Source organism: Macrosteles quadrilineatus, unplaced genomic scaffold (genome assembly GCF_028750875.1).
Source record: "Macrosteles quadrilineatus isolate MER2022 unplaced genomic scaffold, UCM_ALF_1.0 Scaffold_4__1_contigs__length_99947679, whole genome shotgun sequence".
Lineage (NCBI taxonomy): Eukaryota > Metazoa > Arthropoda > Insecta > Hemiptera > Cicadellidae > Macrosteles > Macrosteles quadrilineatus.
Window position 1 is genome coordinate 40,019,629 of NW_026542597.1, and position 26,170 is coordinate 40,045,798.

Consider the following 26,170-nt stretch of genomic DNA (forward strand, 5'->3'; position numbering starts at 1 on the left):
CGATCATGCTGGTTCGCGAACTCATTCGAATAAATGTAGGTTGACATGTTTATACTAAATTTCATAAAAATCAGATAATTTTTGTTTGAGTTATCGTACTAACGGACACATACGCACACACATATATATGAATTCGAACGGATGGTGTTTCCAGCCTATAGGGACCTCAAAACGAAAAAGTAAATTAGCACCGGGTCCAGGTCTTGCCATGAGTACTACAATAATAGCTTATTCCCTACATGGGAAATTTGCTAAAAAGTAAGGAAAACAGTTTAGAAAACTACAAATAGACATTACATTTTTCTTAGCATTGCAGCTGTATGAAAATAAAAATTTTAATGAGAACCACAAAAATATATTGTTTATTCTAGCAAAATGTAACTAGTAGAGAGTATCTTTCATATCACAAAGTTAAAGAGGATAAAAATCTAAGGAGTTCTAGAAGCAATAAACAAATACACGAGGGTGAAAATAAAAACTGGTTTTACAAAAAAGTATAACTTTATTATACACATTTGATATTTAGCTGACGAAAACAACTGAATGCGAAGTACTAAACAAGAATCAACTTAAGTACTTTGACGAACCAAGACCAACACAGTATAGAATTAAATATACAAAAGTTAACAACATCCACCACAGCCTGATAATATGCTTTTTACATTATTTGTTCTCCTCCTAAGTCTTTGAAATTCATCAAAAAGTACAATATTATATAAGCATAGTATGAAATACTCTATATACGGTAAATGATTGCGATACAGTTTACAAGCAAAAGCGACATTATCTCGAGATCTACGAACCTGTCTAAAAAAATAAATAACTTTATGTTACATTAATTATACAAACAAAGTAATACATTTAGTAAAACAAACAAAAATCTCATAGAGTATGGCAACAGTAAGAGTGTGAGGTTGTTGAGAAGTATGTGAAAAATTATTGATTTAGCCATTGTAGGGAAAATTGAATAAAATAAAAATGTAAAAGCTTGTATGATTTACTTTTAAACAAATTTTACTCATAAAATACATAGCTCATTCATATTGGTAAAATATGAGTTTCATAAAAACAAACAATGATAAAAAAATACTACATTAGCAGATCAATGATCATTCATTATAAGAAAATACATTTTCATTCACAATTCATAAAATGGATTTAGACAAAAATTAAAATTTTAATATTTCATACCATCAAAGTTAAACGTAATACTGTAAACCCATTTGTGACAGCATGCTATAAGTTCAATGATGTTATATTCCACTTTGTTTCAAAACAGTATGGTGATAAAATTATTAACTTATTTTTCAGTTTGTTATCGTGATTTTTTTGTCTATCTTTATTTAAGTTTTAAGAAGCCACAGTTGGAATCAGTTATAAGTAGATTAGAAAGCTTGTAACACCTACTGTACTTGTTAAAAAGTTTAGTTATATGAAATAAAAAATTATCTACAGATATTGAATTTCACTTAAACTACAGTAGACTCCCTCTTATCCGGACAATGTTTATCAGCACATCGGTTTAACCGGACTAGATTGGCAGGAAGAGAGCGGTACTGAAACGACTGTTCTCGTGGGAAAGATTTGCGACCAGTGATTATGTGTCTAAATACAATGCTCTCCTAAATTTAAGTCAAATACTGTATACAGTGTGCATTTAAACGGTTCGTTTTAACGTGTTTTCGTGGATGTCGGTTTAACCGGAAAAACTGTCATCCGGGCTGGCCTCGGTCCCGTGGAGTCTGGATAAGAGGGAGTCTACTGTACAGCAGAGTTAATTTTTACAGAAAACATGCAGTAGGTCCAGGCTAGTGGATACAAAACTGGGCAAGGGATGTTAAAACAACCTCTGGGAATCTAAGATAAAGAAATAAAATAAATTCATTCACAGACATTGGCAGGGAAGAGGGAATGTCACATTTGATTCCTTCCTGCAAAGCACTGATTTTATCAACCATCCCATAATCGTTATCAATTATTGAGATGGAGACACAAGCTATGAGCGTAATTTAACCCAAATATGAGTGAAGGACGAGTGTAGAATGGTGTGAGATGATCTGTGCAGCTTTGTAACTAAGATCAGCTGTTAAAACCCAATTATCAGGAACAGATGGGTTCAGTTTCAAACAATCAAAAAGCTACTGACTTTTGTCAAGATGGATTTGGCGAGCCTTTGTTTGTTATGTGAGCACTATTACCACTCAGCTATCCAGCCAGTTATACACCTCATTATTTTATAAGAATTCAAAGTATAATTCCAACCCCAAAATTACCTTGTTGTATGTTTATTTAATAGTTTATAGTTTAAAATCCATTGAAACTCAACAAGTCAAAATGAAATGCTAGTACTCAAGGCCTACTGCATTTTATATAAAAAAATCACACACATATTTTAAAAAATTTTGTAATCTTTAAAACACCTATCAGCAAACTACTTTTTTATGATTGATTGCAGAGCTAGTGTGGATTTGAAACAATGTTTTGGTAACTCAACAAGTCAAAATGAAATACTAGTACCCAAGGCCTATTGCATTTTATATAAAAAAAATCACACACATTTTTTTAAAAATTCTGTCATCTTAAAATTTTGTAATCTTAAAAACACCTGTCAGCAAACTACTTTTTATGATTGATTGCAGAACTAGTGTGGATTTGAAACAATGTTTTGGTAAGAAACAATTTAAAACAAATATATAGTCTAACAAAACATTTCACATCAGTACAAGTACCACAAACTCTTCAATGTTAGGAAGTTTAAATTAAATACTAACTGTAATTGTAAACTAGGAAAAAACTTATGAAATAATAAAAAAAAACTAACATCAGTCATTATTTCAAATGGAACATGATAAAACCTTAATGATTAGTACTCAACTGCCAATAGTAGTGAAACCTAATGAAAGAACGTTAAAAGCGATTTTTACAATAAAGATTCATATATTCAACATTAGTATCTGTTACTTTCCTATCTCTTACAAAGTCTAAGAATATGAAAAACCGAAATAAAAAAATAACAAAGTACAAAACGTAACAACTAAATAAGCAACAATATTCAACCGCCTGTCCCTATTGGATCTACCATAACGGTGTCTAAGCACGTCGAGAGGAAATCAACAATTTGTACACTTTGTTTCAAACAAATGAAGACTCCAGGAAAGATTAACACCGGTCTTCACACACACTAGTGTAGGTGAGATGTACTCTTAAATCTAATAGACTATTTTATCACAACCGATGCTAATCTTCTCTGCAGTCCTATCACTAATCACAAAAAGCTGTACACTGTTTGATATTTCAACAACAAATAATAATCAGATGGCAAAGTGCTTTTGTAGGTTTCAAAAGTTTTGCAAATCAAGGACAAAATTTCAAACACAACATTAAAATTCAACCAGATGAAAGTAAAGCTGACAACTATCATAAACAATTAAACTTTTTCAGATCAGAATCGCAGCGATGATCAACAGCAACAAAAACACTTTGCCGAACCATTTCAATAGAACTTAATTGATATAAGTGAACGCTAACAACGATGAACACTTTGGCTTATAACGCCAATGACACGAAACCGATACATTATTTATATGACGCATAATATGGTACAATATAATTACAATAGATACAGAAAGAACTACAATACAAAGTTTGGGTCCCATGGTACAAGTCAACACATCACTACGACACACAGAGACCTTCTACAGAACGAGTGTTGCGACGGAACAGAACATTTGACTTGAGCTCTTGGTTGAAGTGGCTATCAAAGAAGAAACTAAATCAGTTTGAGCAGTAAATACTTGCACAAAATCTCTGAATCAAACCTTCTCAACTAAAGACAGTCAACTGATTAGTATAATAATTATTAAAACAGAAAAAAACGCTGGTAAATCTGAAGCAGAAAATAATTATGATCATAGAGATGTTTTTCAGTTGTTAACAATACAAATATTTATTGCACAAAGACTTGTAATTGCTATTCAAGAAACCAAGCTACATTATGTTTATGCACAGTAATCCCACAAGATGTTTAAATAAATGTTTACTTTTTTTACAATAGGAAAGTCTTCAATCTATATAAAAATATTACACTTTTATACGACACTACAAGATTTATATTTTTTCAAGTTGTATATCATTTTAGCATTAATACATCATTACATATTAGAATTCCTTTGTGTTCATTTCTTGAAGCCTATGGTATGTATTAAATTGGTGCCAAATACTACAGTAATAATTATTAAATGGTTTATTTGAATAGTTCTCCAAATGATAAGTTCCTTCAATTGAGCGCATATAATTTTTTAATTTTAGATAGGTAAGGTAGGGTCAGACTAACCAGGTCACAACATTGTCACATTGGTGATTGGCTAAAATGTTCGGTTTGATAGTGGGATAAACTATACTAATACTAAAATTTATTAAGTTGAATGTTATACTGAGCTTAAATGAGATAGTAACCGATCTATATTCTTATCATTTATTAACATGAATGTGGTTAGCAAACTTCTATTAGCAACCAATGTTACCCTCAACACCTTCAGGTGTTTTCTAAATAAAGTTGTTCAAGAGAATAGGTTAAAATCAAGTTGGTTGAAATTACAGGCAAATCCAAGCAAAGGTTTTTGGGAGATCAATTATGGCAAAAAATCTCTAAAACTAATAGAGAATTATCGTTGTAAAATTTGAAAAAATAAAAATCATCTGCAAACAGGCATAGTAAAAACATCCTCCCTTAATAGATTTCTCATCCTTATGGATCAGCTGAAGACAATTTTATTGTTAGTTCCGTCTGGTGCACTGTAGGGATCATGTTTTGTTTACAATTTGTGTCTTGTTATTTCAGTCATTTAAAATCTTGTTTAACCAAATAAAACCATTTAATAATAAACAATAACTCATCCTCTAGTTATATGACCAAACCGTAAAGCACAAATCTTAATATTAACCCTAAAATAGAAAAAAAATTGTCGACACTAGCGATCAGTGTTACTAACATGAACTAGACACAAAAAACTAGCTTCAAAATTTACATTGGGATGAGAAGTCTGAGTCGGTTAGTCTATGATATAGGTGTGTAGAACAATCTCTACATAGCTGCCTTGAGAAACCCTGCTTAGTTTAGCAAAGGTTTAAGCTGCTTTACTTCTCAGTCTGAAATATCATATTTCTTTATATTACCAAAGCTTTGCCAATATTTAATTTTAAAAAACAATCTTTGTAACTAGGCTATTTATTTATTTTTTTTTCTTCCTTTATCAAATTTAATGTGACCTCAGAACTAAGTCCAATACCAGGTGTCAGGGGTTTTGGAAATGTTGGTCATACACAATACTTTCTACAATACGCAAATCATAGCACAGTAACTGAGGCCACAGGCCTGGTGCAGTACAGTTGTTGGGCGAGTGTCGGAGTGAGGAACCAGACCTATACACAATAACTGTAAAATTAACAACCATGGACAAATTCACAGATAGTGAACCTGGTGATCAGAGATGACCTCGATTAAAAATCATCCAAAAAATCATTTAATTGAGTACAAATTAAAATCAATCGTGAATTTAACAGAAACGAAGGTCTCAACTTGTAACATTCTTGCATATATTATCTGATCTATACAACATATATATACGATAGAACAATTTATAAATATATGTACAGAGCAGAGCGTTACGTTAGCGCGCACAATACTTGAAAGACTAGCGCGCTACATCCCTTGGCAGTTGATGGAGCTCTTTCACCTGGAATCAAAAGTTATCATTTTAAGTGTGGTAACCAAAACCTGAAGTAAATCAAGTTTTGTTTTTCATCAATGCCTACTAGATTACTGTTATTCCAGCTCTGCCCGTTTCAAAGGTTTATGACGATTGACAATACGTTACAAAATCTCAGTTTTCAGCTTTTCACAAATACACAAATACAAATACATCAGAGCTACAGCAGTTAATGTAGTAGAACCTTCCACAACGATACAAAAACTTTCTGAAACTAGAAAAGCTTTCATGGATATTGTGAAAACTGGAAACTAATCACAATTCTCAAACCAGCTTTGGAGGCTACACATCAACAGTTGATAACACCCTTACACTACTGAAAAATTTAGCATTATTATGATTTCAGCCAATCAGCATTACCCTATTGACTGTTTAAGCTTAGTTAAACCTAAAAATGTACAATCTACATGTGCTGGTTTAGCCCTTAGTAAAATACTGTTAAAATATAAAACAAAAAGATTTTCACTAAAATACACATTAACGATTATTTTAATTATCTGTCTAGTTCTAGTTGAGTCTAGACCTGCCCTCCGTGCGTAACGTGTTTCTCGGTACCGGGTTTTTGTTTATTTAATTTAATAACTAAAAACTCAAGATAAATACATTAGGCCTACTTACAAACTGTGTGTGCCAGAGATTTGCGGGACAGAAATTCTAACTTTTGATTAGACAGAAAAGGAAATAAGTTTTTTTGTTCCTTAATTTTTTTTAATAGGATGGGTTGGAAATGTTACATCGGTAAACATTGAAAATCGTAAACATCTTCACGAAGACATCATATTAGAGTGTCACACTACTCCTGCAGCCAAATTTTGGACACCTTGCTTGGACAGTAAAATATTGTCTCGTCTTGTAATTTACCGACCTCAACTTTTGACTTGAAATTAGGGCAAGGATGGCTTTTTTGCCCTCCCCACTTTTGCGATTCTTGCGAACCCCCAACATACACTGACTAATAGATGAATATAGAGTTTACCTTGTTGAGGCAGTCAGCAGCTGTGCCACTGCTATATGAACCTGTGCGGTGGCGGGGGATGTGGCCGTAGATACGGCGGAGGCTGGTACCGTCTCAGTGGTGGTGGGGGAAGGTGGGCGTGTGTAGCCCCGTCACCCAGGTCCAGCTCCAACTCCACCTCTTGTAGTGTCAGCTGACTAAGGGAGGCTGTTGCCATGGCGACGTCAGGCATGATGTCCGACAGGTGTCCGTCATTATCACAGCACTACCAACACAACATGACATGTCAACTAAATAAACAACACTAATCATGAACAATTTGTAATGTATCAATAAAAGTGTTACTAAAGGTTAGGAACAATTTACAAAATATCAAAAGCATTATAGTTTCAAATTACATTAAATTTAAATTACATTTGAAGTAGTTCAAAGATAATTTCATAACAAATAAAAAAAACATTTCATTCAACAAAATCCCAATTAAGATCTAAAACTTGCAGCTGGTTCCACATACATTGGCAATGCCTCACTGTTAAGTTCAATCAAGGACGAAGGAATGGATACAAAACTAAGTAACTTACCCAAAAAGAGTTCCAGGCAGTTGACAGCACATATTATTCAAGATAGACCCTGTATGAACCTTCATAACAGAAACAGAGCTAAAGAAAACCATCTTGCTTGTTCGAGGGGATCTTCATAAGGAAGTTGTAGAACATTCTAGCTCTTTCTACTACTTCCTTCTGAATTTTTGCTGGGGTTGAAGAACACATTTTTTCACGAACATTTAGTGCTGTCAACTGTATGGAACTCTTTTCTTGGGTATACGTTCTGTCTTCCTTCATGCATTCCTTATCCAAGTGATCTTTCCTTCTAACACTAAATGGAATAGAAATGGTTGTTTAGATTGGGCACACCTTCCTCATTATACAATTTACCTGTGTAGGTGGATGGTTCCTGTAGAGATCACCCAGGTCAGGCCTATGTGGGGGTCCGGGGCCTGGCGGTGCCGCCACTCTCGCGTATGAGATTGCCCGACTGGCCCCTCCGTACCTCTCTAAACCTACACTATTTCCTCCGCCAACAGCTTCCTCCTCTTCCTCTTCTGTACAGTAACACGCGGCGTTCTACAACAATCACACAAATACTTTGTTAGAACTCACTGTATAATCATCTTCAAGTAGGATGTGATATTAAATTGTATTTCAAACTTATAATATTCTTTTTTTAAACACCAAATAAGAGTTGGTATGGTTTTACAAACTAGAAACTATGGTCATCCAATGGTTGAAAGCTCGACTAAAAATATTTAATGTAGGCTACAGACTTTAAAATTTTCACCCCATGCTGTAATTAAAACATTTGATTGGAACTTCTCCATTTGTTTTGATTTTCTGTTTATAAAATTCTGTTATTTTTCGTTGTTATTTCGTCACCAGCATGGCAACCCATAAGGCTCATGTTGATTTTTTTTTAAATTCATTTTTGTGTTTTTTTTTTGCCTATTTAAATTTATAAAGGATTCTGCACATCTACAGGAAAATATCTTTCTAACAGTATTTGAGAAAAAAGGTTTTAAAGAAACATGCTTGCCTATTAATATATAGATTAGTGATGTGTCGAATCCGAATCTCGAATCCATCGAATCTTTAGGAAATATTCGGATTCGCCGATGCGACGACGCGGCGGGACGACTGTTCAAGGTCAGTTCGAGACACAGTCGTCTGCCCGTGCAATTGCGTAATATTTTGAAACAGCCAACTATTTGTGGTGAACGTAAACATAAGATTTTATAAGTCCTTTCAATGTTAAAACTCAAAATAAGATCTAATAATAAAATTTAAGTCTCAGATTTTGTCTTGTAATATATAATAATAAAAACACAATTGAATATATTACACCTGTTAACAACATTACAATTTACTAAATAAAAACAATCACAATAAAAAATCATACAAAAGAATTAATATAAATTTAGGCCATTAACCTAAATATCATGATTGTGCAATGTTGTATTTTGATGTTATAAATGCAAATCATGGCATTAATTTGAATATATTTGTAGTTAATTCAAATTATATGTTTGATGATTCAAAGTTTCTACATGATAAAAGACTTTTATAAACTTTTATCATATCATTGTCCTGCTAATTAGAATCCCCCAAGCCAGCCCTCTAGTCTAAATATAGCTTCAAGGTTGCACCCTCCCCCCCCCCCACGCCATCACAATTCGCTGTGGCCGCTCGTTTCGAGGTCATTGTCCAACCCCTCCCACCCTTCTATTGTTTTGCTTTTCCAGTATTATTATTCTGCCTTTTTCTTTAAACATTAACAATGGTTTTTGGTTTGTTTACATCCTACTACCCTCTTTTATTTACTTTGATGACTTAAACGTGATGCCAGTCTATTATATTCTTTGGTCGCTGGTATTACCGCAGATTATGATAATTTTCTCAAATTGTTAAGTTCATCAATATTTCTGGTACTTTAATTTAATGTTCATTGATCCATTTTAAAAGGAATTTTTTAATGTTGTTAATGTTTTAAGTATTGTAAACTTTTGAGTGTCATGCCATGAAAAGTAATAGGCCTACAGTTTTTACATTAGACTCTTGACCAAAGAGGATGTTTTGAACGGTTTAAGTTCCTTCATTGTGTATTGTTCCTACTTTTGTTTGTTTAGTTGAGTTGTTATTGATTATTAATTGCTGAATATTTTTCCTTAATTAGATAACTATCCCTTGAACAAATTAAATAAAGAATTCATTAAGGACTTAGGATTTGTTAATTTTGTGTTTTGTTTAAGTTTTCATTTGTTAATTTTAATTTGTCTCCCCAGCTTGTAAACCCAGCTATTAAATTTCAATTTTTAAAAATTATGTTTTTGGCATTGTTTAATTTTCTACACCTTGATTATTTACATAATTTGAATTGGCAAGATTGGTATTATTTAAGTATTATTATTTATTATTTATTGGTATTATTATTTAGATTGGTATACTTGACATTTCATTGAGTGAACGTAGCCTAACTGTAATAATTTTCTTAATCGTGCACAAAAAGATTTGATTTTTGAAAAAATCTAAAAGATTTGAGATTCGAGGTTCGATTTTTTTAAGATTCGGATTCGAGATTCGAAATATCCGGATTTGACCATCACTAATATAGATATTACAATTGGCTAAGCTTGAAAAAACGGGACTATATAGAAACACAAACAACCAAGATTCACTATTTCAGTTCTTGAGGAAAGCAAGGAAAGTGTTGGAAAGAAACTTTTTATAAATTCAACGGTCTTCATCTCAAAACGTTCTACAATAAAAAAACTGCAAGTTTGGTAAATATAACTGAGTGTTCTTTGCTGACAGATTTATGTGAGTTTGTACTGAAATCCTTGGTTAGCAATGTCATGGATTTGAGTCCAGTCCATACACAAAAACTGTCCCTTGCATTACGTGATAAGTTGCACAAATGGGCCCAAGGGGTAGGCGGGTGAAAAATGCAAAGTTAAAATAGTCTGCCAAACTATAAAATTTACAAGATAAGCAAGGTACCTGTATGCCTACAATACAATTTAATGATTGACAAATTTATTAGGAATTAAAAAAATATCATAGGTTACATTCAAAATTTTCACAACAGCAATAATTAAAAACCCCCTTGTTTTCACCTCCAAAACTTGCAGTTTAAGAGCTAACAAGATAGTCACTTGCCTCTAACAGATCGGCAACTGGGTCGGGCAAGTTGAACTCTCGCACAACACGCAGTCTGATCTGACGTAACACCTCATGTCTGGAAGACAACGGCAAGGCAAGAGCTCTCTGACAGCTCGGTGACTGTCGCAACTTCTGCTCTCTCTTCAGCATGGCAGTCATAGTGGCTGAGTCAGGCACTGCAAGTGAAATAAACTGGTTAGCTTTGCTGCAATACAACATTTTTTCCCCCTGGCATTTTACCCCCTGAGCAGAGCGGACGTCACTATGACGTAGTCATCTGATCACTCTCTTTTTTTTTGTGGGCAGAATTTTACGCCGACGGATTTGGGAGTTTATTGAAAATAGACAGAGGATGATAAATCAGATTAGCAATAAAAGCAGGATTTTTACCCCCTGCCCTTATAACTACAAGGTTTAGACAAATAAAGATGTATGGCCTGGACTTTAACCCCTGAAAGGGGCAAAATATCCGTTTAATGTGTTACTTTTATGTCTTCTATTAACCTCTTGTGTATCCTTCCTTTCTCCTTATCAAATTCTAAAGCCAAGTTGCATTTTCCCCTTAAAATACTAACAGCTTCAATAGCGTTTTATAGTTCAACTAGCTGACCCGGCGAACTTCGTATCGCCTAAGTTATAGGTTTCCCCTAAGACAGACCGATGGAAAGAAAGTACCGTTACGTTTAATTTTCAAGATGATCTCGTTCGCATCGCTCAATCACGTCCTGGTTGAAGTTCGTTCGCTACGCTCACTCACCTTTGGGTTGGAGCTCGTTCGCTACGCTCACTCACCTTTGGGTTGGAGCTCGTTCGCTGCGCTCACTTGCCTTCAGGTTAGCTCGTTCGCTACGCTAACTCGCCTCCAGGTTGAAGTTCGTTCGCTACGCTCACTCACCTTTTGGTTGCAAATTAGCTGTTGTCATAAATGTAAAAGAAATAATAGTGCTGCACCCTGTTGGTAATCCTTGTAACTTTAATGCTATTTAACATCATAGAACAGAACCAACTTGTTTAATTGAAACAGCTGTTAAGATTCATTAATTCCATTTCTCATAAGGTTAACATGGGAAACTACAGAGCCACTGGGGCGGAGCCCTTTTAAGAATTTCGAAACGGGAAATAGTTTACTTCCTATTCGCATACCTACAGAATTTACACACCAAATTTCATAACGATCGGTGAAGTCGTTCCGGAGGAGTTTGCAGACAAACACTGTGACACGAGAATTTTATATATTAGATATTAATATTTTCAATACATTGATTGAAAGGAGTAAAATTAAAACCATCTGGTGTCAGACACTATAATCGTATTTTACATCCTGTTGTAATCCTGTACATGATCTAAAAACCCTGTTTTCAGGGTAAAAATCCTGCGCAAACACTGATACCAAGCCATACTTGACATAGCCTCACTCACCAGGTATAGACGCTGCCAGCACGTCTACTCCCAGAGGTCTAGGCTTGTCCTGCACCATGTACAGGGTGTCTGGGATGTCTGGTATGTACCTGACCCGTCTCAGTCTCAACAGCTCCACCTCTTGTACCAGCTGGTCCTCCACAAGTGCCTAAATAAACACGTTCTAAGTCATAACAGTCAAACATGAAAAGGTTAACGTACATTGCCTGTCTTTAGTCTTACGAGGAGTCAGTGGATTACAAGTTTCGGGTCAAAGACCCATTATCAAATCCGACATTTACTTGAAGAGAATGAATATCCAACAAACATCTTTGTTATTACACATATATCGACACAAAACTCGAATGATAAATATTAAAATCACACGTGTGACCACACTTAAAATTTGAAGCAGGCTACGCAGGTCATACATATACGATGCAACACAACTGACTGAAGACGGACAAGGTTCGTTGACCTTTTTATGTAATCAAATTTCTCATTACAGTATTGTTTGCAAGAATGTTAAAAATAAACACTTTTTTGCCACACTGAACTGTTTTATTGGACTATCGAAGCAAGGATTTTATTCGGAAAACAGCTGTTTGCCGCTTGCTTAATCAAATGGGATTTCATTATGGACTAATGTACTGTAAATTTTTACCAGTTGATTATATAATGAGTGGGGCAATGAGTGGTTGGTACAATAAGTCGTTGGATCACAATGAGTGTCAATGAGAATGAGGTTATAAACAAAATCATAACCTCTCTTACAATTTTTAATGTTAGGTAAGCTAAGAGTAGTATGGCAAAAAATAATGTACATCACTCGTCCAAAATGTGTTTACCGCACTGGTAAACATCTATTTTCCAGACTAGTAACGTAATATACAATACTTTGAAACAAGTGTACAACAATGTTGAAGCCCTGTGATAGGTGTTAGGCATATACCAGTTTTCAGATCACTCTTTCAGAATAATCCTGTTAAAAAACATCTGATTTAGTCTTTCAATAATCTATGCAAACTTTGGTATACATTTTTTAATCCGACAACTAATCTAGTTACCTTGATCTCCTCGTAGTAAGGCATGAAGAGTCGTGGCCGCACAAACAGTCCGTTGCTGTTGGGGCTGGTGCGTACCCAGGCGTTGAGTCGGAGACTGTCCCTGGTGTCTGAGCCGATCATGTGAGTGGGAGGTGTGGACACTAGCCCTCGCCTGATGGCCTGGGCTAGAGAGTCTGAGCTGGCAGGAGCTACATGGTCCATCCTCACCAGTGGCAGCAGCTCCGACAGTATCTCTCTCAACTCCACATCACTCAAGTCACGTTTCTTCACTCCCTTCCTGGTCACTGAGTGAGCCGTGTGACTTACCAGGTTGGGCTCTGAGAACATTCAATTGATGCAAATTAAACCATTGTGAGAAGAACATGATGACCTAAACCACATTTAAGACCGTACAACAAAATCTATATATAAAATTGTCGGTAACTAAATGTGTTTTGAAAAGATATGAAGCTAGGTCCTAGATTTGTTTTATCTAAAATTTACTTTGAATTAGAAATTAAAGCAACATAGCCAGACTAGTTAATAACACTGTTGTGGAGATTAAATTCATACAGTTGAGGTGTGGATTTACTACTGAAGAATGTTTCTTTTATTTTTACAAGTTATCAATCAACAGCCTTGATTTAAACTACTCGCAAGTCAATTTTTTCTCTAGAAAGTTCTCTATTGACAAAGAACGTAGTAATTTTATCAGTTCTGTGTCTTATGTCAAGATTTGTTGTTGTTTGAAATTCTCCATTCATTAATCTTTTATTACATGTAAGATTACTCATTGTTTGTACCTCTATCCTCCATCCGCCTCACCAACTCCTGCTCCCCCCACTTGAGCACAGCTTGCAGCACCTCGAGCTCACTGGCCTGTAGGAAGTGAGAGTTGAGAGCCTCTATGAGATGTGCCTTGTCCAACTGGTGTAGCACAGGGGACTGGGTGATGGCGGTAAACTCCTCTCTCAGGAAGTGCTTGGCCTAAAACAGAAACTTTATTATAAATCTTGAACCACCAGGACCCTTCCAGACCAAAGACTATTGTTTGCTAACAATTTTTTATAATAGAATGCTCAACGGCAAAAAAATTGTTGGCAAAAGTATGTACAATTGGTAAATAAAAAAATAAAATAATGAAAAGTAAAAAATAATTGTAAAGATAAATTGTTCACAAAGCTGAATTACAATGCTAGACCAATGAAGTCCTGCCTCATATATGTCGCCCCGTTGCAGTGTAGAACTATTGACATTCTACTGAACTTACATTGCTACACCACCTCAATAGTACTTTTAATTCTTTGAAAGGACTAAGCACAACAGCTAGAGACTGACCTGCCGGTGTACCCAGGCCGACCCGTGTGGTTGTGAGCCCCACCTCAACACTCCAGGCAGAGACTCTATAGTAAGCCACTCCAGTATGACGTCCTCACAGCCTTGGGACACGATGTCCAACTCCAGAAACCTGCCTATCTGGTACAGCTCCATGGCCTCCTCCAGGGGACTGGGCCGTGTATGTGTTAGTGCTTCCACCTGGAATACAATACATGAGCGGATTATAAACGGTCCAAAACCTAGTCTTATTACTTTCTATCGTCAATCGGCGGTTTGGAGATACCATAGATTTCTAACTTTATGACAATCCTTACTCAAAATAAAATGCATTACCAGGCTTCACGCTTACCCCACTGTGTCTTCTGGTTAAGATTTGTGTTAGCAGCTCAATAAATAAGGAATGGGCGGGTCCTAACATTTCAGGACATATTCAGGAGAAATATATTTTTCCGATCTTCAGGTGGTGTTACATATATATAATTTGGAATTTTATGGACATGGAATTTCTCCAAATTGTCAGCGGTTTCATCAGTATTGTAAAGATTATGGTGTCTCTGCTATCACAAGAAATTATTACAATTTCACACCTATTGCAGATGATCACAATGTCTACAAGATCATGTAAATGTTGAAGATTTTTTGGTTTTGAGGATGACAATGATTATGTCTTCTTGATCTTGAAAGAATTACAGGATTTCGTTGCTGTGGTGGTTAACAAAAATTATGTCTCTCTGATCGCAGGAGATATTCTCTGATTTTGTCTCTATGATGTTGCTGTGATTGCAGGAAAATATAATATAACTGCCACAGTAATGGATTACAGTCATGACACAGAACAATGTAATAAAGCCTGAAAACTGTTGGTCATTATTGCCATTTACAAAAGTTTTCTATTTTGTAAATGGCAGAGAATAGTACTGTCCCAAAAATCAGGAAGGGAAAAATCTCTTCCTGAACTTAAATACAATTTCATCCATTCTCACAATCTATATATTTAATTCCGTAAGCGAATCGGTCCCCCAGAAATATCTCAAGCTAGGAAAAAGGTAGCATGGCTGTTGAGGATTCATTTTAAAGTTTAAGGTTCAAGGACGGTGGGAAAAATATCAGAAGGGTCAAAAATTGCCCCTGCTTTGCCCCACAGGCCGTCAAAGATCTATTAATTTTCTAATGGAAGTACTGCTACAGTGTTTCTATAAGCTGTTTCAAATATACCAGCTAATGTAAACATTGTGTATTTGTATGTTTATTGATTTTAGTTTTCTGTTTTTAGGTTAGAATGGTAATGCAGTGTTGACATGTATCGTGTTAGGGAAAGACCGCGACTAGATGTGTAAAAACGTGTGTATTTAATTTCAATTTGTATACCTAACTGAAAAGCAGCAATCACTGCTATGGTCCCCTGGTAAATATAAAAAAACCGAACAGTTTCAATTTTAGTACAATGTTTGCCCAGCCACTACTCACCTCTCCTAGACTGCCAGCGCTGGTTCCACATCCGCTGCCTCTCAATATGAGTGACAGGTCCACAGTGTCCAGGTACACAGCGTGTAGCAACACTCTGGCGTATCTCTTGGGGATCACACTCTCATCCAGCACAATCCTACCAACACAAAACACTAGCTGAGTTACACTTGTCCAAACAATAGTTGTTGGTCGGGTCAAGGCCAAGCCAAACACACACACACTAGAAGTATCTGCAAAGATGCCCAATCAAAAATTGACAATTCACCGCAATCACAGGACATATTGTCGATTTCGCTGTGACCACAGAAGCTGTTCATTGTTTCGACAAGACTTCGGAAAGTGTTCACGATGTTGCCGTGACTGCCGAAGACGTTCACGATTTCACTGTGTTATGGGGGGAACATGTACAATCTATATTTATAAAAGAGGAAGTTTGTATGTTTGAACATAATGAACTCGGACACCATTGGACCGATTGCCACAAAACTTGGTACATACGTGTAGAATTTCATGTATAAAACAATTGTAGACCACAACTAATAATTATTTAATAAATATTTCTCAAAGACAATCAACCCCCAATGGTTTCAATGGTTTTCCCTAAGAAAAAAAAACCATTTATTTGACCTAGAATATTTTCTTTTAACATAAACAACATTTCAGCAAAAATACTTAACAGGATAAATCCACTTTCTCATTAGTAAAGCAAGTTATGAGATTTAAGAGTGAAATGTTAGACCATGACACTGACCTGGTAGGTATGTGCAGTGCTCGTTCAGTGTGATCCTCGCCAGATCGCGTGCGTCGCTGTATGAGGTTGCGGAAGAACGGAGACCTGGCACTCAGAATGGCTTTATGGCACGGTAACTCTAGCTTGGGTCTGAACCCATACTCTGAACTAGCCGAGTCTGGCCGGTGGTAGTCTGAGTGACCCCTGTTGAGATAGGTTGGTTATGTTAAGATTTTGCAATAATGTCAATTTTATTCACCTTACTTAAATATATATATTATTTTTTTATCAGAAGCTGATGAAAAATTTTATAACGAGAACTGAACATCTCTCCAAATTTACAAATATGCACTATGATAATAAAATACTGTGATGAAATTAAAATTAATGAACGAAGGAATTAGATATTCCCTAGTAAGAAATAATACCTAGTTCCTATTATAATTCTAAAATAATGTATATAATAATGTATGTATTAATAATGTATGTTCTTATCTCTAGTCAAGATAGGAGATAGAGCATTGAGATGATTAAGATAAGTTTGCTTTAAAAAGCGTGAATTTCTTCTATAACTGGAACATTTTCTCACTCAAGTTAAGTTATATTCAGTTTTACCTTAAGACTCATGGATTAAGTATAAACTAAGCATATAGGAGCAAAAAAACTGGAAAAATTACAAGGCAGCACCATAGGACGTAGTTAAACAGACCTATGCATATTCTCTTCAACAGAGATAGAATTTTCCCAACACTTGTGGACTGTCCAGCTCAAGCCCAGGGATCAGTGAAATTATAGGAAAGGAAATGAGACTTTAGAACACCAAAGAAATAAGCGTAATGAGTGTCTTGCTGATGGACTGATCGGTATTACTGACCCGTGGTCCGAGGTGAACACCAGAGCCGCGTCCGCGTAGTCGCCAGTCTCCAGCAGGTAGCGCAGGTCGGCCTCTAGAGGGTTGGGTGTACCAAACTCCTCTCCCAGCCTCCGCAGCAGTGCCAGATCTATGTTGCCATCCCGCGGACTGATGTCCCCCGTGTACAGGTATCTCAACAGAGCTGAGAACATCTCCACGTCCACTCCTGGTGTGCGCAGCTCCAGGCATATCCTGGCTCCGTACCTGTACAACAGCAATGTTATAGAGGGGGAATACAAGTGCAGGAAAAGTTAGATGTATCGTTACACTGCTAAGCTTTTTTTATTTTCCATGGCTAAAATACAGTTTGGCATAAGCACATCTTATATATTAAGAGGTGGGAAGGTTTTTGTGTTTGTAGATTCTAAATCAACCACAGTATGAATTTTCGTGATTTTTCTGTCGAAAGAAAGGTAATTTTGAGAGGAAGTGAAAGTCGAAACCTCGATCGTGAGTGACAGATGCATTGATCGTCAAATTGCAGTATCGGTTTACAAGTGGTTTCACGATTGCGGGAGCTGATTTTCAATTTATACGCTATAAAATATAAAATAATATTTCTCAGTAGGCCCTTTGCGGGTAGGACAAGATCTCTTTGCAAGTCACAAGCCATAGGTTGATGACCCTTGCTCTATTTTGTTTTTTTTTTTCAGGTAAGCTAACTTAACTTGATCATTTAAAAAAAAATCCCAAAATGAAGCTTTTAGCTGAACCAATGATAGAAAATATTTTGATCACTGAAAACACATATCGAGACATTTGTAGATTAAATATTCTGATAGATTTATGTTAAACACAGTATAACTATAACTAAATTAAATGATTGAATGTCATTATTTGATGTGTAATTAACAGAAGTAAGTAAAATAAACAAATACTTGAAAAAGGTACAATTAATGTACCATTCATATAGGATACAAGGAATCTAACCACTTCGCTCAAAACTTTGTAACCAATATCACTAGTTATTATCCAAGTTAAGTTTAGAAGATTTACCCAGGACAGCCGGCCAACAGGTCCCTGAAGTACGGACACCGGGCAGAAAGTATTGCGCGATGGACGGGGAAACAGGCCCCTCTGAAGATGAGATCCACGTCTGTGCAATACTTGAAGTCAAACAGAGTTGACAGGTCTTGCTTGAAGGTTGCAGCAGGAGGTCGTGCTAGCTCTGCCTGCATTGACAAGTCTTTTAGGCTCGCTAACGCCTCGTACTCCTCCAACAGTGCTGCCACCTGTGCAGACAGGACATTTCTTAGTTTTTTTTTCAATCAAATGCTCTAGGCTCGGATTTAAAAAAATAGATGGATGGAAAATACCTTACCTTAGAAAAACCAGTTCAGTAGAAAGTTCAGTTAGGCCATGGTACACTTAGAAAACACACAACATTTTTTCCCCTGGAGGACTTTGTGAAGTGTAAACAAACAAGAGTTTGTCCAAAACTTGTCTATACCCTGTTTTCTCAGGGAGCGCGGTTAGCCAGAAGATTACCTACTAATTTTTTTCCATAAAGGTTTAAGCCGTTTTTGTAAAAATCAAATTTTTCTGATATTTAATGAGTTTTTATGTGTCCAAACATTATTAAAAATAAAAATATCCAAACAAACTAGAAAAGGCTTGGAAATATCATAAAAAATTAGTTCCCAGATACCAAATTTCATAAAAATGGTACCCCAGGTGTAGTCGGTAGCTCTAGACAAGTAGACAGAAACTAATTTTGGTGTCCAGAGAGAATATTTAATATGTCACCACTGTTTCAGTGTTGTCATTGCTAGTCACATTATCTTGTCTTATTAATTCCAACAGATTTTTTGTTTTGTTTCATTGTTAGTCAAGAATAGATTGGCTCACTACTTTAGGCAGTTTTGTTCTTTTCTCCCTTCATATTACTCTTCCTATGTTGCTCAGATTTATTCTAGATTGTAAATACTGCAATAATTGTCAGAGTTGTTTGTTTTTAATGTGACCTGCTTGCTGCTAAATGTATAGGTAACTGTTATCTTGGCAATTGTAAAATGCTTGTGGGTACTATTTTAAGTCTATATTGTTAACTGGTTTATGCCGTTAATAAACAAATTGAATTGAACTGACCTATATTTTCACCAAAAACTCAACTACGCTAACCAATTTTGACGAAAAAAAAAACAATACTTTCTGCATATACTATGTACAGAGGTGGAAAGTATAAATATATAGGAAAGTATAAATATATACAGTAGAACCTCGGTTAACCGAGCCTCGCTTAACCGAGACTCCGGGTTAACCGAGGCCGTCCTCGAACGATTTTTTTTATTTAAAAAGCAAAAGAAACACGCACAAACTACGTACAGTAATGAGCGTTTGGGTGCTCCTTTTATCGCAATACGCACGCTAGCCTGCAATGCGTTAAAACTACTGTACAGTAAAATGTTGGCAACTGTTGTGTTTCCTCGGCCAAATATTTGCGTAGCTTAGCGCTTATCTTTGCCGAATGCATACGGCACTGTCACCCGACACCGCTCGCCAGAGCAGCTGCAGGTGTTGTAACCCGACACCGCTCGCCGCCAGACCAATGCGAACTGTTTCAATGCCGAGACGCGACTGAGCCACTCGCTCTCCCCACCACCCCGATTCGACAAAAGTTTTTTTTACAGCGATGAATCTGATGGGGCGACTGAGAAAATGTCACATACAGAAGGTCTAAGAATGATCGAGGGAGCACTGGCATCACTGAGCTATAATTCTAACTGGAGGTAGCACTGAATGTCAAAGATGCGTGTCGCCAGCCGCCATGTTTGCGTGAGGTGTGAGTTAAAATGAAGCCATGTTATTGGATGAAAAAACTCACTGCTATGCAAACCTAGTTATAGAAGCCATGTTATTGGATGAAAAAACCTGCTGCTATACCAACCTAACAAAATCAGCGACACGCTTTTGACAGACTTCTGCAATGGCAGTGCTACCTCCAGTTATAATTTTAGCTCAGTGACTGGCATACATTGAACAACAAGAAACCGCAACAACAAACGATTTAGTTTGGCTGCGACGCTGGCGCAACAGGGCGGCTAGCCTAAGATCCTCTAATCTAAGTCAAAAAACAATAACTGATTTCTTTGGGAAAAAAGATTAGCTTACTTTGTTTATTTTTGTACAATGTACAGTAAATTAATTTTCATTTCTTTGATTTAATTTTGTAAACAGGAATACTGTACTGTAACTAAACTTCTGTACATTGTGTAGCCTATATCATACGTATTCAGTTGTGCAATAAATTGAGTGTTATATTAAAACAGTGTTTAGTATTGTGAGTGTTACCGTTTCCTCTCACGTTTTATTGCGTACTAATAACATTTCTTGTACTAATAAACTAAACAACAGTTCAGTTAATAACTTTTGTTCATGTTTTAGTATATCTTGAGCTATTTTTAGCCCCGGTAACGATTTTTAGGTTACGTTCCGTGTTATCCGAGGTTCGCCGTATCCGAGGTACCCTCGGTCCCAATTACCTCGGTTAACCGAGGTTCTACTGTATATATATATACCTGATTAGAAATTTAAAAAAGTTTTAAACCATTGCTTTCAGTTATAAATTATTTTGTCTTGCTTGCAAAATTAATGTAGCTTACATACTTTAACTTAATGAAACAATATGAGGAGAAATCTGTATTTTTATGACATTCAAGACTATGTACCTATGAATTCAGTTTGAAATGTGAAATTGTACTGTAACTAGTAAAAATATCCTGAACATATAGCATTATAAGTAGCAAAAGGTTTTCAGATCAACTCACTTGCAGCGGACTCCAGTCTGATACCACTTCTCTGATGACACGACCATGGTCCATTGCTTTAGAGCAACGCCTTTTTCTGATAAACTTTTTTCTGAGAGTGGCAAATCCAGCAACTTTAATCCTTTTTCTGTCCCTGGAAAATGAATAAAATTATCCAAATCATACCATGTTAAATGCTTTTAAGTTTTAAAAAAGTCAAGTCAAGTTAATGAGCGTGTCCTGGGAACACTAACCAGTGCACCGGTACAGGACTAGTGCAGGAAATGGTTTGGTCTGTGAGACCGGTAATAAGTTTACCTAGCAGACAGCTATTTCCTCTTTTTTCCTCCACTGGTGCAAGATTGCATATTAGAGACAAACAAAGTGTTTTTAGGTTTGTAACATTTTGTAAGATAACGCCTAATAAAGAAATTTCATAAAATTTCTAGAAATTGTAGGTAGGCCTATATTTAATTTCTTGCATAAAATTGCAGTAGGCCTACCTATATTCAGCTGACTTCAAAAATATTTTGAACTTGAATGTACCTAAACATTTGGTTGTGTTATATCATCAATACTGTAACCTAAGAGTTGATGTATAATTTAATTTGTTGTCTATCATGAGTGAATCTTTTAAGTTGGGTTTTGTGGTAATTTACAAAAAGGCATGTTTTTAACCCTTGATATTTAAGCCTTTGTTGAATATATTCTTTTTGTACATCCTGTAAATCTACAAGAATATACATTAACACTGACTTTTTGACGCAGAAATAAAGATCCCATTTTTATTTACCAACTGTAGCCAATTGTTTATTAAAAATACCACGTTGAATGAACCAATCACAGAAGGTACTACTTGACCACACACCTGACTACTACTGCCAGCTGGTCGGAGGTGGAGGAGGGGTGGAGGGGAGGGTGCGCAGGGGTGTCCCCTGGAGGTGTGGAAGTCGCTGCTCCCATTCTCCCAGTCATGCGCTCATCACTGGACCAGCAACCTCGCTCTAGTCCGCACGGAATCAGAGCTCCCAGGATGTTCATCACCACTTCACCAGCATCGCTGAAACATACCAAATGTTCTCACATAATCAAGTAACCACTATTATAAAAATTATCCACTATTATTAAATTATAATAGTAACTCCAGTCAGTACTTGGCCCATCAACTCAGCCCCTTGTAGGTTCAGTCTTCAACATCCTCCTCAGAAAGCCCTAAATAGTTACCACTAAACTATTGCAAAAACTGTTGGCTTGTAGCTACAGGGGGATCAAAACCTGCTGTAGGCCAGTAGACCTAGCCTATCAATATTCCATTACAACATATTTTTTTTAATTTATGCATGCTTTGCAAAGGGGTAAGAAGGCAAAAGATATACATCACTCCTTTAGCCATCAATCTCTGATACCTGTCACCTCAGAAATGAGTATTTCAATATTATTACTGGAATATTTTAATGAAAATCTTGTCAGGTACCTAAATGGAATTTTGCTTAGTCTGCAGGGTACAGTCTTAAGAGGTACAGGTTCTGCTCTCGAGAGATTCTTAAGCTTTATGATTATGAGAATAGTAGCAACAACATGTGATTACAGAAGGTTTGGTTGTGTAAATAAGCCATAAAATAGATTTTAACATATTTATACACATTAAAGACTAAAAAGTATAAATTATTTAGGTATTTATAGATGGTACATTCAAATGATTGCTAGCTCTAAGGACCTAAATTGTTTAACAGTTTTTTTAAAATTATTAATAGGAAGAGCAAATTTCATTAGGACTGCACCATTAATCAGGTTTTAGATAGGATATTAAGTTTTGTTCAAATGATGGTAAAAAGACTTTGTTAGACTGCTTAACTAAATCAAAACGGTACGTTATAGCCTAATTTTACGGTTAAAACCTTATTAACCTATAAGTTATTAAGGTTATAATAATTCAAATAGGCTACCTTTAGACAAATTATCTTAAAATGGCCCAGGGAAAATAAAAAAATATTCAAACCTAGTTTTGAGGAGCTTAAGGTAAGTTAGGCTATTTGTTTGATATAGGTGCCGCCAAACTAATTTTTAATTAGATACCGTAGGCCTACCTTACATTTTTTTTTACTCCTGAATCCAAATATAGGCCTACCATAATTTTTCACCGCTGCTGATAATTACTCAAAATATTGCAATACAAATGTACAACATTTGAATAAACATAGAAGGACAGATGCAAGGCTATGGTAGGCCTACTGAAAAAGAGGTTGCCTCAGTCGCTCATATGACGTCACCCGTCGAGCCAGTTGGTGCTGTTTTTTAATCACACAGCTGCCACCTGTCAAATTCTTTGTTATTGTTGTTTGTTTTTCATTAATTTATTTACACAGAACTAACACAAAAACAAACAACAATAACAAAGAATTTGACAGATGCAGCTGTGTGAATTAAACGCAGCACCGACCGGGTCGGCGGGTGATGTCATACCCGCGACAGATGCAACCTCTTTTTCAGGGACGAATGATATAAGTTATAGGCTACCTACAAGTGGAATGAACTGTGGGGTGGGTGAAGTAGGCCAACAGCTGATTGTTTTCATCAAGCAACTGGAAGTAGGTAACAACTCGTAAAGAAATATTTCAAGTGATTCTGTAGACAATGTTTTATATTTAAAGGGGATTTTGACACATTATAGAGTTATAGTATAGATGGCCAGTCGGACTAATTTTCTTACATAGCCTTCGCCCAGTGCTCGATTTGTGGGGAACGCAGCAGAACAGAGTTCTGGTAGCCTAGGCCTACCTCTCTGTTGCAAAGATAAAAATATTTGCCACAATAGGTACAAATCACATTCATAAAGATGAGCTTACAGTTCCGGCACCTCATTTTAAACAAATCGAGCACTGCATAGGTATATAGTAAAATATAGGTCATAGGCCTACTAAACCACACAGCACATAAGTTACAAGAGCAGTTCAAAGGCTAGAACAGTTATACAATAGGCTAGTATATTAAAACTAAAATAGGGTATTGTAGATCTAAGTGAATAATAACTTAAGTGAACACAAAACTCTTCTTCTCAACAAATTTTTATTTATGAAATTAAGTTTACACTAAGTTAAGTGATCACTTTTGTTAAAACTTCTTGGAAATGTGTTCAAGAAAATGCTCAAAATTATAATTAGTAACCACCAAATTAAATTTAAAACTTTAACTCAAACTATTAGTTTAAGACTTTTTAATCTGTAAATGATTAATTCATCAGCAGCAACGAGATCTGTTGGTGGAGCCAATTTTCTTCGTTCTACTGAAATTTCTTTGGAAGATATCGTACGCTATGAGCAAGACAATATAAATTTAACTAACAATAAACAGTTTTGCTTACCTGGTGGGCCCATTTTCGATTAACTAATCCACTCAACTAATCGGCCTTTCTATTCTAATTTACGAAAAACGCACCAGCCATGTAAACACCCATTAGTGTTGACCGCCATGTTTACTCCTAGATACAATTGATCTTTGTAGAACGCACCAACATAGCGACAAATTCAATTTTGCTCAATAATTCAATGGACACTAGGTGTGTTAAATAACACTAGACTTGCTAACAAAAACGAAAGAATCAGTATCCTTTATACCAACGCACAATTAGCACTTAATCAATCATTTTCACTGACATAAGTTCTGCTAGTGCTAGTTAGTTACAAGAGATCTGCCCTGAACGAACCTGAAAGCTACTCCTCACAGTAGTGCCAAACTTGTAATATAATGTTCTCTTGCTAAACAGGCACTAGGTACTATCTAAATTTCCCTTGATTTTATAAATAATTTTACAGATATAATGAAGCCATAGAATTAGTTCATTTAAAAAGGATCTGAACTATTACACTTAATAACTGTGAAAATAAGGATTGTGTTGATATTTCAAGTGATGATTGACATATTAAACGCACCTAGGTGGCGTCCCCATCTCAATGATTGATTGATTGCATATGTGAGTAGGAGAGTGGTTATTAACATTATTTGCCAGTAAAAGCACGGGTTTTTGAGCGGATGCATTGCACGACGTTTAATTATGCCAGTGTCACGACGTCTAAAATATAATTTTTGAGCTGTTTCACGACGTCCAATATAAAATAGTTTACTGTTGCAAGACTTCCAAATCCCACCATGATTAAGAAACAACTGCCAGCGGATTTTGGATGTGGTGCTACTGTTACGATTTTAAGAGTATAAAGTGCGCTGTTGCACGACATCCCACCCCATGACGTCCAAAGCTTGTAGAATGACTATGTTTCTTGCAGTTGCAGTTACTGTACTTTTTGGACATTACATTATGAGATTTGGTTGTTGTGCAACAGTCGAATAGTTTATATCGGACGTCGTGAGACAGCTCAAAAATTATATTTTGGACGTCATGACACTGACTTATATCATTGGACGTCGTGCAACACTCCCTCTTGAGCATACAGTCCACCTTGACATCAGTGTTGTTGGAAGTAGTTGAATACACCATATTGACCGAATTGATGAAGGTGATACAACGACTGGCATCTTTATGGACATGACCAAAGGTCTTTGACTGCCTTGGTCATGACCTACTAGAAAAGATTAGTCTGCTGGGTTTCAGAGATTCCAGCATTGAGGTGGTTCCTGAACTATCTTCAAAGAAGGCAGCAAATGGTTGAGTCGGGAAAAGTCCAAAATGGCATTACATCTAACACCAACACCACAACAGTTATATTTTGTCAACATCTAGACAGCGCATTGAGCATTGCACATGAGCAAGTACCGGCCGGTAAGGAAAGGGAAAGGCCATCACTCTCAATACGAGCACTATATTGCCACCGCGTTGATTCTGCTCCAACCCAGTGATGCGGTTCTTAGGCCAGGCGCACACAGGCGATTTTGAGTCGCGCAACAGTTGCCCGACTAAAATGTTCAACATTGTTTTAAATTGGAGTGCGCACACGAAGGAAACAGTCTGGGGACAGTCGTGCAACTGTTGCAACCGATGTTCCCGGACCCAATTTGCCAGCGACTGCTCTGCGACTGAATTGTTGCGGGACTGTCGCTCCAGGTTTGGTATCCGTTGAAACTAGTGTAGATGCGCACACATG

The 26,170-nt window shown here is 36.2% G+C and overlaps 1 protein-coding gene across 1 annotated transcript; it reads right to left on the reverse strand.

Annotated features, from left to right (window-relative positions):
• Positions 1-482: 482 nt before the first annotated feature.
• Positions 483-24,761, reverse strand: LOC128991491 (BTB/POZ domain-containing protein 7). The gene is made up of 15 exons (XM_054414413.1): positions 24,436-24,761; positions 21,943-22,134; positions 21,096-21,228; positions 18,325-18,560; positions 17,290-17,532; positions 16,437-16,619; positions 15,686-15,821; positions 14,219-14,416; positions 13,684-13,867; positions 12,902-13,218; positions 11,856-12,003; positions 10,434-10,612; positions 7,659-7,847; positions 6,745-6,988; positions 483-5,735 (listed from the first exon to the last, which is right to left on the reverse strand). Exons 2-14 carry the CDS (start codon positions 22,113-22,115, stop codon positions 6,776-6,778), a joined length of 2,532 nt encoding a protein of 843 aa, XP_054270388.1. The 5' UTR covers positions 22,116-22,134; positions 24,436-24,761; the 3' UTR covers positions 483-5,735; positions 6,745-6,775.
• Between the last annotated feature and the right edge of the window lie 1,409 nt (positions 24,762-26,170).